Genomic DNA, 16,500 nt, shown 5'->3' on the forward strand with positions numbered 1-16,500 from the left:
TAACCATCTCCATCTCCCTGTCAGCCCCCAACTACTGTTCCCAGCCTCTGGCAACCATCCTTCTACTCTCTGTGTCCATGAGTTCAATCGTTTTGATTTTAAGATATCACAAATAAGTGAGAACATGTGATGTCTGACTTTCTGTACCCGGCTTATTTCACTTAACATAATGGCGTCCAGTTCCATCTATGTTGTTGCAAATGACAGGATCTCATTCTTTTTATGGCTGAATAGTACTCCGTTGTGTATAAGCACCACAGTTTCTTTATCCATTCATCTGATGATGAACACATAGGTTACTGCAAATCGTGGCTATTGTGAACAATGCTGCAATAAACATGTGAGTGCAGATATCTCTTCGATATACTGATTTCCTTTCTTTTGAGTATATACACAGCAGTGGGATTGCTGAATGATATGATAGGTCAGTTTTTCATTTTTGAGGAACTTCCAAATTGTTTTCCATAGTGCTGATTTCATCTCCTAAATCTATCACAAAGATATCCATTTCTTCTTTCTCCTGAATCACTGCTGTAGCCTTTCTGCTGGCCTCCCTGCCCTCTTTTGCCTTTTTTCAATCCATCCTCCATATTGCTGCCAGTGTTCTCTTCTATACACTTATAGAACATGTGATGTTCTATAAGTAATAAAGTAAAAAGTCTATAGCACTGCCCACAAAGGCCTGAATGTTCTGGTCCCTGTCAACATTTCCAGGCTTCTGAAGACTTCTCCCCTTCACTCGCTGTGCTTCTTCAAGTATATCAAGTTTATTTGATCTCAGAATCTTTACACATGCCATGCTCTCTATGGAATGTTTGCCTTACTCTCTCCTTTTAGTCATTCACTATAGTTTAGCATATATATATGCTAAATATATATATATTAAATATATATATATATATGCTATGTATATTTAGTAATGTCTTCCCTGCCACTCTAGGCCAGGATAGGAAGCCTCCCTTCCACTTTATAAGTGCCCTAGCACCTTATACTTCTTTATGACACAGTATTCTTGCAATTATCCGGTTGGTGTTATCCGTCCTAGTAGGGTATAACCTTCACTGGGACATAGACTATGTGCTAAATAAATGTTTGCTGAATGAATGAATGAATGAGTTTCAGTATTTGTCATTTTTGCCAGATTGTAAACTTTTTGATTGCAAACTTTAGATTCCTGCAAAGCCTAGCCCAGTACATTGTATAAACTGTCTCTTTTATTCTTCTCCACATATATGTTTGATCAAATCAATAGATACTTGATGTCAAAATGAACTGGAATGCCTGGAATTACTCATTATTTTTCAAAATCTCCTCTCTTATATTTATTATGTGTATTTCCTTTTTCTACTCCAAATATGTTCCATATTTTGTCTCCTTCAACAATTTATCTTTGTGGCTACAGGAAGCTTCTTTAGTTGGCAATTCTTTCCCTTTTTAATGTCATAGCATTTATTCTAGAGCACAAATGGAATTGCTGTGTACTCAAAGCATCATACAATTGTAAAGAAGAACATTATCTTTACCTAAGGTGAGGTGTTCTCATTTTGGGGAGGCAAGGGGAGAGATAACAATCATGCATATGAAGAACTTGCATTGACTGTGAACATTAAATCCAATGATCAGATGATTGGGATTTGCATTGTGGGTGATAATTCATCCATATTACTGCCTGTTGTCTTCATTTATGTAAATTAAAGCTGCAGGGTTTGCCTTTGTTCAAACTTTCCCTCAGTCTGTGAATGTGTCTTGCCAGACTATACAATTGTTTGAAGAGATAATGGCAGAATTGTATTAATTTGTTTTGAATTGTTGGACTCAAGGAGTTAATCACCCACAGAGCTCAATTGTTGTTTGCAGAACTTGGAGTGTTATAGAATGAATAGCTCTGAAATATCTCTTCAGTGCTCAGAAAGAAAACCATAGTGGAGTGAGTATTAAAACGGGAGTCCAAAGCCTTACAGTGTAATCTCGACTCTGCCTCTGTGTAACCACCAATGCCTCACAAATCTCTCTGTACCTGTTTTCTCTTTTGTCAAGCAGACTTCATGTTATCACCACTCACTACTTACAGGGTTACTGTGAGGATCAAATGAAGAAAGTACAAAATGGAAGCTACATTAATATATATATATACACACACATCTGGCCAGGCCTGGTGGCTCAAGCCTGTAAACCCAGCACTTTGGGAGGCTGAGGCGAGTGGATCACTTGAGCCCAGGAGTTCGAGACCACCCTGGCCAACATGGAGAAACCTTATCTCTACTAAAAATACAAAAAAAAAAAAAAAAAAAAGATTAACATGTGCCTGTAGTCCCAGCTACTTGGGAGGCTGAGGTGAGAGGATCGCCTGAGACTGGAAAATAAGGCTGCAGTGATCCGTGATTGTGCCACTGTACTGCAGCCTGGGTGATTGGAGTGAGATCCTGTCTCAAGAAAAAAAAAAAAAATCCTGATTGCGGGGCGGCGAGAGCCGCAAGAAGGGCACTCCAGGCAAGAGGGGGACGCGAGGCGCTGTGGCAAGAAAAAGTGACTAGCTGCTCTTCGTTGTCAGCCAGGGACGAGAACACAGCCATGCTCCCACCCGGCTGCCCACGGTTCTTCGGCTGTGATGTCGGCTGTCGGTGCCCGAGGCCTGCGGGCCACCTACCACCGGCTCCTTGATAAAGTGGAGCTGATGCTTCCGGAGAAACTGAGGCCGTTGTATAACCATTCAGCAGGTCCCAGAACAGTTTTTTTCTGGGCTCCAATTATGAAATGGGGGTTGATGTGTGCTGGATTAGCTGATATGGCCAGACCTGCAGAAAAACTCAGCACAGCTCAATCCACTATTTTGATGGCTACAGGGTTTATTTGGTCAAGATACTCACTCGTAATTATTCCAAAAAATTGGAGTCTGTTTGCTGTTAATTTCTTTGTGGGGGCAGCAGGAGCCTCTCAGCTTTTTCACATTTGGAGATATAAGCAAGAACCAAAGGCTAAAGAACACAAATAAAAGAGTTCCTGATCACCTGAACAATCTAGATGTGGACATAACCATTGGGACCTAGTTTATTATTTGGTTATTGATAAGGCTAAGCTAACTGTGAGTTTGGAAGCCACAATAAAACTAACTGTAACTAGCAGCTAGTGCTTGATTCGGCAACAAAATAAAGCAAACTTTTAATAGCAAAAAAACAAAAAGAAAAAGAAAAATCCTATCAGCAGAGGAATGTGAAAGGCTATTGGCACTTCAGATACCTTATCTCAATCTTCCCTCAGGTCAGTCTTATTAACAGCTGGAAATCATTCATTTCTCTTTTCACAAGTTAGTACTAAACAAACCAATGCATGAATCAGTTTTCAAGTGGAGAATCGAAGCTGGGAAGTTAAGGAATAAGAAAAAATAATGAGACCTCCAAATTATAAAACTCCCACAAATGTGCAGTCATTAAAATTTCTATTGGGATGAAGAGACTAATGTCATTCTCTTCACATTCTTCAGACAATAGATACATGTTATCAGCAAACCAGTCACCATTTATTGTCCAGGGATCAAAAATAACAGGCTAAATATTAATGCAAATATATTTCCATTTTTATGCAATGTGAATATATTTCAAACATTAATGATTTCAAACAAAAGAAACCCAATTTTTTATTCCACACAATTCTTCATTTTGTTAAAAAAAGTTCTTTTGTACAAATGCAAGTGAATAAAATGTATTACTAAATATAACTTGAAATATATTAAAATTAATCCCTTAGACCTACCTAGTAAGTATGGTGGGATCTGCAGCACTCAAACTCAGTTAGAGTCCAAAGCTTCAGATTTGGCATGGATGGAAAGGTTAGGCTGGATGAATTCATCTTTATTTGATTAACCTTAATATTTTCTGCTTAATACATAATACATAAACCTTTTACAATATACTTTGCTTTATACAACCCGTGATTCTGAAATATATGCAAAGTATCTTTTAAAAAATTGGATTATTTTTAAACATATTAGGAGAATTTACTATTTACAGAATTAATGTGGTGAGTCTTTGTATTAGGTTGAATTTTATGAAGTTGGTGATATTTGAGGTTTTTTTGCCTATAAAAATGGCAATTTCATATGGTTCAGCATAATAAAAAGTGAAGAATTGTTCTTTTCATCTTAAAACAGAGTATACACATATATAAATAACCTATCTGTTTATATACTGGCTAATGTGCAATTTTGGAGGGAGTGGGGGTAGGGGAAGGCAATCCAAGTCAGCATTTCGAATAGAAGGATAAATTCAAATTGTGCCCTCTGGTTACTCTAGCTGCCTTTTTGATCAGTAATATATGTTAATTAATACATTGGGGAATAAATATAATGTAAAAATTCTTTTCTTTACAGTAAGTTTGCTACAGTGAAAACATTCATTTTATTTTCCTAAAGATTAAACACCATGTGAGTCATTATAGTGACACATCTGCTTAAAAGTATTTCCATTTATATTGTCACTGCAAATTAGGTGGGGGGGAGTTATGCTGCTATTTTGGTGTAATCTGTGTTGTGTGCTTTGGTTAATGCTCAGTGTGGATCTGGATCCCTATGGGGTAGTTGTGATGAAAGAGGGTGGTAGTTTTCCATGTGAGCAACCTAATCATAAGTTAGAAATCTTCATCCAAGTCATTGCTTAAAAAGCAGTTTCATTCTCCTGAAATTTCGGTTGGGGAGGTCAGGTGGGCAGAGAATAGATTTTCAGTCTGCGTCTCTATTGGATTCAGCAACAAGGTATTTTGTACCTTGGTATTCACTGCGGTTGAAAGTATAATCAGTTCCTTCATTTATCCAGCCACTGACTTCTTAACTGTAAAGTGCATTCGAATACTGTGGGCATAAAAGGGATAGCCTGGAATGAGGGAAGATGTGTGTTCTTAAAAAGTTCTGGGGGTTATTGCCAGCCTTTGATGAAGTCCATGTTTGGCTGCCAAAGCTCAAATTTTAAAGGGTCCACTGAATCTGGGTGTTGAATAAACACACAACTTAGACCACCAAGGTGTAATAATGTGAGTCACTTTGAGTTTTGAAAAATATATGCCCTGTCCAAGTCTTGGCCTACCTACTAATTTGTTTTGAATGGTGCAGAATGCAGCTCCCATCTCTGACAGTGCACAGTTCTAACAGGTGTGGCAGTCAGCCTTACTGCTAAGTTTAGCTCTGCATGTGGGGATTTTACACTTGCAGCCCCTTGGAGAGGGGAGCATTGACAAATGATTGTGTGTAAAAGTGGAAAGCACTTGGGAATTTCACTACCAACCTAGATTTAGATCAGAGAAAAAGGGCCAATCTAAATTGGTTACAGACTATGAAGAGCTACATGTCTGGGGGAGGTGGCATTAATCTAACATCTATACAATTTCTCTCTTGCCACCATTACAGTTCCTGAGAGATCATTTTGTGAAATTTGATGCTCCTCCTTTAGGTGCAAGAGATAACTTATTTTTTGTTTTAGCAGGTAGAATTTAACACAGGTGTACCCGTCCTTTGGTGGCAAGAATATGATCAGTTTTTAAATTTCTAATTTGTAAATGGTACTCATCTCCTTTGGTTTCCCTTTGAAAAGTTAGTTTTAAAAATTAAATTATCTCCACACTACTAGCATACTAGGGCTACTTATGAGAATGGAATTTTTCAAAATATAATTTTCTTACACATAATAAGTAAAACAGTTCATCTTTTGGCAGGGATCAGGAAGGGAGGAACATTCTCTGGGAAATACAAATGTGACATTGAGGACATTGATCTCAATAAGGATTAGTTGGAGGATGTTGTTTAGTCCTTTCCTCCTTTGTCTCTCATTTTTTTTATATATATTCAGATCTAAAGAGTCTAATGATGACTAAATATCTCTCTAATCATTTTTCAGCAAAACAAAACAAAACAAAACAAAACAAAAAAACCCTGGGACTCAAAAGGCTTGAATGTTTTGTCCAAAGCCACATTCGACAACAGAATAACAAAATCATTTCATTTCTGCTCTAAAGTACAGTTGAGTGTTGTTTGCAAAGGCACCATTTAAACAAAACTCATATTTGTGTGCAACTCTATCCTAGAGGGTGATAGGGAGAAAGAAAGAGACAAAGAAGCTGCATGGGTATAGAATTAACATGGATATAACATGAACATTTTTCTCTCTCTAGATGAGCTTGTTTACTAGAAACTTCTTTCTGCAAACTTACTCTTTAAACTGAAACAGTTTCTTTAAATCTCTTCTTTCATTTGGGACAAACCTGATGGCCTAAGATGATCAAATCACTGCTGTTCAGGGAAATGGCTCGTGGTCCCTTCCATTAACCTCTGACATAATTTAACTTCTTGTAGAGGTGATTCTTTCCTATCAAAACACTAAATCAGGACTTGTCCTTTTCTTGGGATATCCTCTTTGAATGATCAGCCCTTTCAAAACAAATCTTCTTTGTTTGTGTTTGGAGCTTCCAGAGACCCTGTGTTTCTCACAACCACTGTGTATGAATTTCTGTGGTCTGAGGTTTGTGCAAGGCCCAGGCGCTGTTTGGTTACTATGGAAACCAGCCCTCCCAACCAGCTGTCATTTCCTATATTCCTTTCAGAGTGAGTCTTAAACGTCTTAGATAGCCCACAAGCAGAGTAAAGATGAAGAATAACACAAAGAAAACATGAACAGCTTGTTGTTAAATGAACAACTTGTGGATTCCCTACATGGGAAGCTTCATGCAAGAAAGCAAGCTCTCCTGGACATCCATATATGAGGGTTTACCCAGATCTACTTAAGCTCACCTTCATCCTGGCTTTAAGGAGTGGGGATTCGACTCTGCATCTCTACATCTGTGAACTGAGGAACACTTTCTGTGCTGTCAGAGTTGATGGGTGAGATGACATGTTTGAGCCGAAGAAGCATTGTGAAGAGCAGGATGAGGAGAATGGCCAGGAGGCTCAGGAATAAGCCCACATACATGTACAGGTTGGAATACTTATCTGAAGAGGTATCAACCTCTGTTGCCAGAGTGGGAAAATGGGCACGCCCAGTGAGATTTCCATGGTATCTAAAATGTGCCTCCGTCATCACTCAAGACTTGAGTTGGTATGTGTTTCTATTTGATTTCTATTGCCCTTGAGGCATTTCACAGTCACTTAGACTGTCTCTAAATTTATTGGACGTATTCTAACAATCTGATAGAAACCAGTCAGTCTCAGAGCTAAGGCAATAGCACAGAAGCAGAAAATGGTAATGCTATAATTTGACAATTGCCACACCCTCTCTATCCTTCAGCACAGCAATCACCCCTTGAATAGGTTTTATCAGAGCTTCTTAATCAATTTTTAAAAATATAAATAAAGCTTTATTTTCTACACTCCTATGTTTATACTGATTAAAATAAATATGGGTGAAACTGCTTTATAATACTGTTATTAGAACAATAATCTTTTAGAGTATTATGTCAATCTTTTGCTCTGTTTTGGCAGATGGAGAAAGGGCTTGTTTTACCTATACCTAATCTAGATGTGTGGACTAATTATATGGACTTAATTGGGATCTTCTGTGAGGAGACTATCTGAAGGCTTTTGTATATATCAGGCTCAGCATATGTGAGTTTTCACCCCGTTTGTCTATATTTCTGAACCTTCTCTAAGGATGGAGATTGTAAGGTTCCTGCTCAGCTGCACAGCTGGAGGGTTGTAAGTCTAGAGAACGTGAGTTTTCTGTAGCTTTGTTGACATCCTTCCCTGTAGGCTGGAGGGAAAGTGTTGTCAGACCTGGTAATTCTCAGATGAGGGAGGTCTCAGAGCTGCTGACAGCAGTAGGCCCAGGCTCAGAAGATTTGGCTCTTTAGATTCTTCAACAGATATTGATTTTCCTGAAAATCAAAAACAAAAATAAAATAGTCAGTTATCCCTAAGAAAAACAAATGGCAATTTATTTTGAAAAAAAACATGAATTGATAAACTGCAAAATGTTTTGCTATATACAAACTAGTTTTAGAATGCTTTTTCTTCTGTATGGAAAATAGCTTTTAAAAGGTTAAAGAAAAAATCAGATCACTAAACAGCAGCTAATAACTAACCTAGATTATGACAATGTTTTCTAAACCAACTGATCATAAGATTTACTTGGGGGTATTTATTAATATACAGACCCTGGGCCCCAACCTAGATTTCTTGAATCATAATCTCCACAGTAGGGGCCTGGGCACCACTCTAGAGATTCAGACTTTATTGGTCTGGGATGGGACCCAAGAATTGCTATTTTTAAAAAATAGCCACCCATATTCAAAGTTCATGTTTAGAATGCCAAGTTAAATCATTTTGGAAGACTTCAGGAGTAAACAGTTGACCCTATTTATATGGTGGAATGTTTTTGCCAATAAAAAGAAGGTTCTGTCTTTACCAATGATGAAGGATGCATTTATTTGTTTGGAATAGGCATACGCTCCCAATTCCTTCTGGTCAGCAAACATTGGGGAAAATGTCTATATTTACACCACATATCTAAATAAGAGAGATAGAAGAAAAGTAATAAAGTCCTTTCCAAGTAACTTCAAAGTGCGGTCAGGACTAAGAATCATCGATGCAGTTGAACCAGGAAAGCCTAGCACTGAAACAAAGGAATCCTAAATTTAAGGATTTGTTTTTTATTCTTCAGATCCCAGTGACAATTGTTACTCTAATTAATCAGGTGAATGTTCAGGCATGCAGGCTTTCCCTAATTTTGTTTTTGTTCTCTCTCATTTAGATCTATGTGGTGGAAATCGACATTTTCCCCCCAATAGTTGTAGACCAGAAGGAACTGAGAGGGTATGCCTATTTTGAGCAAATAAATGCATGCTTCATCATTGGTAAAGATAGAACCTTCTTTTTATTGGCAAAAACATTCCACTGTTTAAAAGGGTCAAGTACTTACTGCTGAAGTCCTCCAAAATGATTCAACTTGCCATTCTAAACATGAATTTTGAATATGGGTGGCTAAAATAAAAAAATATAAACAACCATCACCTGTCACACTTCTATGTGCAATAATAGATTGCTAACAATGTAGCCTAGTTCTGTCTGTTGTTAATATACCCAAGGACAGTTCATAGAATTAGCTCCAACAGTCACATTATTTTTCCTATCACCTTCAATTTGCCCCCAGCCTGGGAGCACTTAAGCTTAAAGTTTGTATTCCCTAGCCCACGTTGCCATACTTTCCATAATCCATATTTTTCTTAGTCTACCTACTTACTGTTCCTATTGCCCACATAGAGCAACTTGGTTCATAAGAAACAAGAGCAGAGAGAAAGAGAAAATATCTTTCCACTATATTTGGAGCAATGGTCTAGGAACCATTTTTGTTATCCTTACAAGTACAGCTATTTTGATTTTTGATTAGCTGGGATCAAGGCCCAGGGATATGTGTACTAAACACAAGCTTTTTAAATGTTTCTTTGCATACTGAGCTTTGAGAATTAATTATTGTTTTTTTCTCTAGATATCCCAGGTAAAGAATACAGCTAATCTATCCTATTGGTTGTTTGTGGGCTCTACTTTTAAAAGTATTTAAAACAGTGTTATGGATTGAATAGGGTCGCCGCCCCCACCCAAAAATGGTGAAGTCCTAACCCCCAGTAACTGTGAATGTGACCTTATTTGGAAATAAGACCTTGTAGATGTAATCAAGTTAATATATTAGGTTGGCCCTAATCTAATGACTGGTGTTGTCACAAGAAGAGGAGAAGACAGAGGCATACAAGGAGAAGATAGAGGCAGAGATTAGAGTGATCTATCTACCAGCCAAGGAATGCTGAGGATTGCCAGCAAGTATCAGAGGCTCGAAGTGGAAAGGAAGGAGTCTTTTCTACAGATTTCAGAGAGTGCATGGCCCTACTGATGCCATGATTCCAGATGTCCATACTCCACGCTTGAAAGAATAAATTTCTGTTGTTTTAAGCCACCTGGCTTATGTATCATTTTAATGGCAGTTTTTAGGAAACAAATATATGGAATAATCATGCGGAAACCATAGAGTTTTGGAACCTTTGGGGCAATGTTTCTCCGAGCAGGCAAGGGAAGTCCCTTCACCAGAATCACCTAGAGGGTGCTTATTATGAATACAAACACAGACCTTTTCCCAGACCCTTTCCATTGTTTCTTAGATTAGAATCTCTGGGGACAGTATCCTGGAATCAATGTTTGTAACAAGTTACCCACTTGTTTCTAAGCACACTCTTCAGGGAATGTTTTTCAGTCCTTGCTGTACTTCAGTATTACTTAGTATTTGAGAATATATATACCTGATTCTTTTCTTCAGGGTTTCTGATTCAGTTTCTCTGCGTGGGGCATGAACATCTGTATTGCTTAAAACCTCCACAGGTGATTTTGATGTGCAGCCAGGGCTGAGAAGCACTAGTCTACAAATAGAACAGAGCACTTCAAATCAGGACTCAGACAGTCCCAGACAAAACAGTCCCAGACAGCTCACATTGTTCAACTGCCTCACTATGTATTCAAAATGCTTCATATATAGGTTGTCAGTCCGACTGGCCTTCCTCCTCACCATTTCTCTCAGCAGCTCCTTTCCTTAAGAATGGTAGTAACCCAGAGATAAGGGCTTAATAGATTTTTCACCCGGGTATCTCCTAAGTTACTTTTTAACCTGCCTTCCAGAAAAGAAGTGTAAGGAAAAATAAACACTCACTGCTAGTGCAAGCCAAGTGGGAGAAATCTCTATAGTATTATAGTATCTTTGTATTCCCCTTTGAACCCCAAGTACAAAGAATCAGGTAAGTCATATTCCTTGGTTTATGGCACATTGTCATCACTGGTAAATTTGAGCCCTTTTTTATTCACTTATTTAATAATATATTGAACACCCATGGACAAACACCTGTGGGCAAACATCTACAACTTTAGATTTAGAATAATAATTTATATGACATCTACCTATGCTCCTCCCATCTTATCCTCTTACCTATCCTTCTATAGAAATAACCCATAACGAATATTCTGAATTTTGTGATTCATTACCTTCCTTTTACACACACACACACACACACACACACACACTCCCCCATGGCTAAACAATGTTAGTATTGTTTTGAACTTTATAAAAAAACAAACTTTTTTATAATCTTTATAATCTTCAGCTTGTAATCTGTGTGTAATCTTCAACTTGTTTTTTATTCTATATTTTATTACTATACAATTTGTTTATAACTAGTCTAATAGAATGAAAAAGGAAAAAGGAATGAAATGTTGGAAGTCCACATGTTGCCTTTGGATTTTACTCCATTCTCCTTAGCTTGGCATTTAACGCTGTCAATGCCCTCGCCCTGGCTTACCTTAATTCCTTCCAATACCCTCTTTCCAATAAAACTGTAATGTTCACTCTTACCTACTTCCCTGCTTCCATGTTTTTGTTTGACCAGTTCCTTCTATCTTCACACATTTTTGGGTAAGAAAATACTACAATTCTTCAAAATTCAGTTTATGAAGCTGATCTTGACTTTACACCCCAATCCTTATTTCCACAGTGCTTTGTATTTCTCCGGAGGAATTAAATTTGCCAAATACTGTAGTTATCTATTTGATATATTTTCTTCTAAATTCTAATTTACAAAATTTTTGAGAGTCATTTTCAGCAGTCTATCCCTTGCAGTAGCTGCTTAAGAATTATTGAATAAATGCATGGGTATGACTGAAAAAATATACCTAACATTGACAGTTTGAAAAGAAGCACAGTCTTGTCTCTGATTCGATTGCTACTATAGCTTGGATAAGAACATAACTTTCACTTTTCTTTTTATTCCCTTCCCCCACTGTTCAATTTCTTATTGGAAACTAAATTCCAGATTATAATTTAGTATTAAGGAATTATCACCTTGTTAGAAACTTTGTTAATGAAGTGCTACTTCAGTTACAAGATTATAAAGGAAAACTGCATGGGATGGGTTGGATTTTAAATTTAAGTTTTAGAAAGTTCACTTGTGTCTACAGATAATTTCAATAACAATTGACAGGACATTTTCTGCCTCCTATACAATTGACCCTGAATATCCCTTAGATCTGAATACTTATTCATTATTTATTGGAATTCTATGAAGTTTGGCGAAACTTAGAGAATAATCATCTCAGATACAGTTGTCAGTTTCTTTAAACATTTCCTTTGAAAGTTTGGAAAACTAACTAATCACATATTTCTTAAAGCCTCTATAGTCTGCAGGAGACCAAACAGTCTAGTCAATTCAGAGAGGTTTATCAATTTAATTCCTTAAATCCATTAAGGACTTTGAAATGAGTAAATGCGAAGTTAGATATTGGGAAATGCTCTTTTTTGTTACTGTGGTCCTTTATCTATGATAACTTCTCGTAAAAGCTTTTCAAACAGTATTGCCATGGCTCTCTTTGCTAACTAATTAATGAATTGCACAGACAATATGATTGGTCTGTTAAAAGCTCTGCACCATTTGGAAAGAAAAACAACCATGCAATTTCAAAAAGGATTCAAATGCTATTAATTCTGAAGGATACGATTTTTGTGGAAAGAATTATTTTAGTATCCTGCAGTTCTTTCTGGAAAGCTCATACAATAAAAACGAGTTTCTAGTCTTTGTAAAAGTGATTGAAAGCTGTTGAAGGATAAGGAAAAGAGTGAGAAATGGAGAAGGGGGTAAAGAATTAGAAAAAGAAAGAAAGGAAGATAGAGGAAGAGGGAAGGGAGAGAGGAGGAAAAGAGAGAAATGTAAGAAATGAGTAAAGAGGATGAGGGATATGGAATGGAGACAAAATGGGGCAGGAAATGACTGATTATGAGGACAAGAAGGAAGGGAAGGAGGTAATATTGAGGAATAAGGGAGAAAAAAGATGAAGAGAAGTTTAGGGGAAAGGGAAAAGTGAAAGTTCAATTTAATAACTGGTCAATGTCCAATATTAACTTGTACATCTGGTTTACTTCACTTCTAATGTATATCAAAATGCCCACAAGTTATATGAATGTACCCTTGGTTTTCTGATTGCATATTTTGTAATTAATTTGGTAAATAAAAACCTTAGTAATAAAAAGTCTTGTGTTTTTAGTATGAACATTGAAATGTCATGTTCTCACTAATTCTTGGCATCAGCATAGTATATGTAACCTCATAGGAGCAAAATAACATGCACTCTCAGATCAAGAATTTTGTTCCCCAAAATGATAAGGGAATAGCTTTCTGCATTGATCAAGCCTGAGAGGGATTCCTTGAGTGAAACTTATTTCTAACAAGAGCAACCATGTTCTGTACAGAACTCCAAAATCAGATTAATATTTCTTGGCAAACATTTATTGAGTGCCGATCAAGTTCTAGACATTTTGTTAAGTGCTAGAGATATAAAATAAGTGTACCCTGATTTCTGTTTGGTTCTCAGGGTGCTCCTAGTAGTAAGTTTTATTTTCTTTAACTTGATAAGGTTCTGGGAACAGCCCACTTGTAATTTTACATTTTTCTGCATGGTACCTGCCTATATAATTCCAGAGCTGAAATCTCATCAAGTGGTTAAGGAAAATGTTCAGTGGAACAATTCAGAAAAGAAATTCAAAACTATCAACTGCTATCAGCTTTTAAGAGTTAATACATTCTATTTATATTTTTATTCCTAGCTGAGGAGAAAAAACTAAGAGAGATAAGTGTATCTAGTTTCATAACCCTCTATGAAAAAATGATTCCAGCAGCAGCAGGTGCTTCTTCAGTGGCTGGAGCCATTAAGTAATAAGCTTGCTCAAGTAGGGGTTGCTGTATCTTCTGCAGCAATTGGTGCCTATTTATCACACCTGCCGATAAATGAAATCATAATATTTCACCGGGAATAACATCATAATATTTCCAAATATCTCTTACCTCTCCTGACTCACAGTATGAATAGGACTGGTCACTTAAGTATCCCTTTTGAAGCTTGCACCAACAGGTAACTTGCTCAGGAGAATCTCTGGAAGAGCTGGAAAATAGAATGAAAGCTTCATTTTGCCAAAGGAGCAGGACTATGCTCATGCAAAGTATGGTTTCTCTTTCATCTTCCTAAAGAATAATCCCTTTCCAGAAAAACAGAAAAATACCTTCTATTACTTAAAATGCCAGTTACCACTTACAGCTTCAGATGCCTGCTCCTTATAAGCTCTGAAAAGCAAATAGAAGTCTGTTTTGATGTGTGTCTGCCCTCTGGAACATTTGAATGGAAGCAGCCTGAATTAGTCAAGTCCCCAGTTCCTCTTTCGCAGGCAACAGTTTAGAGTATGCAGGAAAGGTAGTGATTCAGCTCTGCTCTGTCTCAGCGGTGTGGAGAGGGAGGAGATAGGAGAGGCTGAGAAGCCAAGTTTGTATAAGCTTTTTACTTTAACCCCTTCGAGGCTTCCTCATGAATCTGTAAGACTAGCTGAAGCTCCTTATCTTTATAAAAGCTGCTTCATATGTCATTTAAGAGGATCAAATTTCTAGCTAAATTCAAGAGGTTTTTCATCCTAGGTCTTACAGTAATATATGCTTAGAATTGAAACCAAACATTCCAGAATGTGATGATGCTTAAATAATTCCATCTTTACAAACAGAATGTATGCATGTGTGTATTTCTAGGTTTGAAAAACTTTTTTAAGGCACCAACTTAATACATTTGGTTTAAATATTTTTTGGAAATTTAACATCAGCTTAAGTTTCTGGTTGGTGTTCTAAGAATAAAGTAGAACATCTTCTAAGTAGTCATATCTAGCCAGGATGTATATTCCACTATAAGTTATTCATCCACCTGTAGTCAAATGCCCTTATCATCTTTTATATATTGTGGCAGGAGGAAGGAGATTAACATTTCTTGAGTGCCTCCTCTATATCAAGCATTTAAAATAAAGAACTTAATTTAATCCTCACAACAGCCCTGTGATTTAGGTATTATAATCCTCATTTTACAAATGGGGAACCTGAGACTTAGAGAGAAAGTATACTATGCAGTTTAGTAAGCCTGGAGCCGGCATTGGAAAACAAGGCCATGTGATCCCCAAATCTCTGCTTTTTTCTCTGTAGCAGTGGTTCTTAACCTTTGTGGATGTTGGATTCCTTTTAGAGTCCAGGGAAAGCTATAGACCTTCCGCTTCCTCAGAAATAGGCATGTAATTTCTTTGCTCCATGGCCTCCAGGTTAAGAACAGCTGAATGTCCCCATGTTACTTCTACAATATTATACCATCATTAGTGCATTGTTCATCCAACAACACATGATTGTAAACAATTTTTATTATGGTATCAATAATCACAGTAGTATTAATTATACCATCATGCCAATCTTTGAGGAATTGCTGCAGTTATTTTCCCTTTATTCCCAAATTCTCCTTCGCAATTCTTGCATACTATGCCTTTCCATTTCTCTCATTCTAGTGGTTAAAATGAGTTGAGGTTGTCATTGAAATCTTTGCCTTACCAGCATATTCTAGTGCCTTCTTCCTCAAACAGTGGAATATGCCAGTGTTTCTCAAACTGGAGTAGTATGCTCAAGAAAGTACAGGATAAACATAGTGTATTTTCCTAGATGATTGATTTTACTCAAATATTTGGACACGGAGAACATAGATAGTTTAAGTGATAATTTTAAGCATAGTTTATATGCTAATAAAAACATAGAATATAATGCAAATGTATGCATTGTTATGATCAAGCCTGAGACTTCAGAGAAATTTTGCATGTGTGGCAGGGCCTCTTTGGGCCACCCAGACTTCCCCAGGGATACATGTTCACTCTCCTCTGCCACTTGGGATATTTTAATGAAAAAGTTCAAAGATCATGGTGTAGCAGTAAGATCAGGGACTTTGATATCATATTGACCGGGGTTTTCACCTTAGCTTTGATCTATATTTTCTGGATTACCTTAAGAAAGTCAGTTAATTTCTCTGAGACTCAGTTTTTACCTATAAAAAGAGGGAAAATTATAAAAGAGGGGTTATATAAGAAAATGTCTCTAAAGCATACAGTACAGATGCTCAACAAATCTTAATGTTGTTTCAAATTTGCAAATGTCAATAGACGATGAGGCTACTTGAATCTAACCAGAGGTTTTACCACAGATAATTGACCTTTTCTTAACTAATTAGAAAAAATAAGCTGTATTTAGCATAATATTAAATTCGAGTTTCCAGGAAGACATAATAAATGACCTACAATAGTCGGGAATTCCAAAGCCAGGTCATCATATACAAAATTTACAATGGAAATGCTCCAGAAAAGGTTCCAAGAAATAAAAGGGAGTTAGATTGTGAAAGGGAGTGGGAAGGGAAATTTGTGAAAACGTTTCTTTGTCCAGAGCTGTTGCCAGGCCAAGACTCCACTTCACCTTCCACAGGAGTAGAAGCCTTGTGGGTATTTCACTGGATCACTCATAGAGCTTGACATTTATTCCCTGTAGCAGAGGGGGAGAGAATTGGAACTGTACTTCATTCTGAGAAAGCTAATGTGGCCCTTGGCAGGAGAACAGGGTTGACTGTGTTGGGATTGGCCTTCATTCGCAGAGTCTGTTAGGGCA

The 16,500-nt window shown here is 37.2% G+C and overlaps 2 protein-coding genes and 1 long non-coding RNA gene across 3 annotated transcripts; 1 reads left to right on the forward strand and 2 right to left on the reverse strand.

The window, feature by feature from the left end:
• The first annotated feature begins 2,608 nt into the window (after nucleotides 1-2,608).
• Nucleotides 2,609-3,089, forward strand: LOC105716885 (mitochondrial pyruvate carrier 2-like). Its single transcript, XM_064384774.1, has one exon. The coding sequence runs from the start codon at nucleotides 2,609-2,611 to the stop codon at nucleotides 2,990-2,992; it is 384 nt and encodes a 127-aa protein (XP_064240844.1). The 3' UTR covers nucleotides 2,993-3,089.
• Nucleotides 3,090-6,785: 3,696 nt separating this feature from the next.
• Nucleotides 6,786-7,381, reverse strand: SERTM2 (serine rich and transmembrane domain containing 2). The gene has a single exon (XM_064384784.1). It carries the CDS (start codon nucleotides 7,056-7,058, stop codon nucleotides 6,786-6,788), a length of 273 nt encoding a protein of 90 aa, XP_064240854.1. The 5' UTR covers nucleotides 7,059-7,381.
• A 2,898-nt stretch (nucleotides 7,382-10,279) lies between these two features.
• On the reverse strand, nucleotides 10,280-14,147 carry LOC105716884 (uncharacterized). Its single transcript, XR_001107382.2, has 3 exons — nucleotides 14,091-14,147; nucleotides 13,843-13,939; nucleotides 10,280-10,380 (listed from the first exon to the last, which is right to left on the reverse strand). It is a non-coding gene; the product is annotated as an uncharacterized LOC105716884 (long non-coding RNA).
• Between the last annotated feature and the right edge of the window lie 2,353 nt (nucleotides 14,148-16,500).

The sequence above is a fragment of the Aotus nancymaae genome, unplaced genomic scaffold (assembly GCF_030222135.1).
Source record: "Aotus nancymaae isolate 86718 unplaced genomic scaffold, 86718_ANA_hifiasm-v0.15.2.pri h1tg000004l, whole genome shotgun sequence".
Classification (NCBI taxonomy): Eukaryota; Metazoa; Chordata; class Mammalia; order Primates; family Aotidae; genus Aotus; species Aotus nancymaae.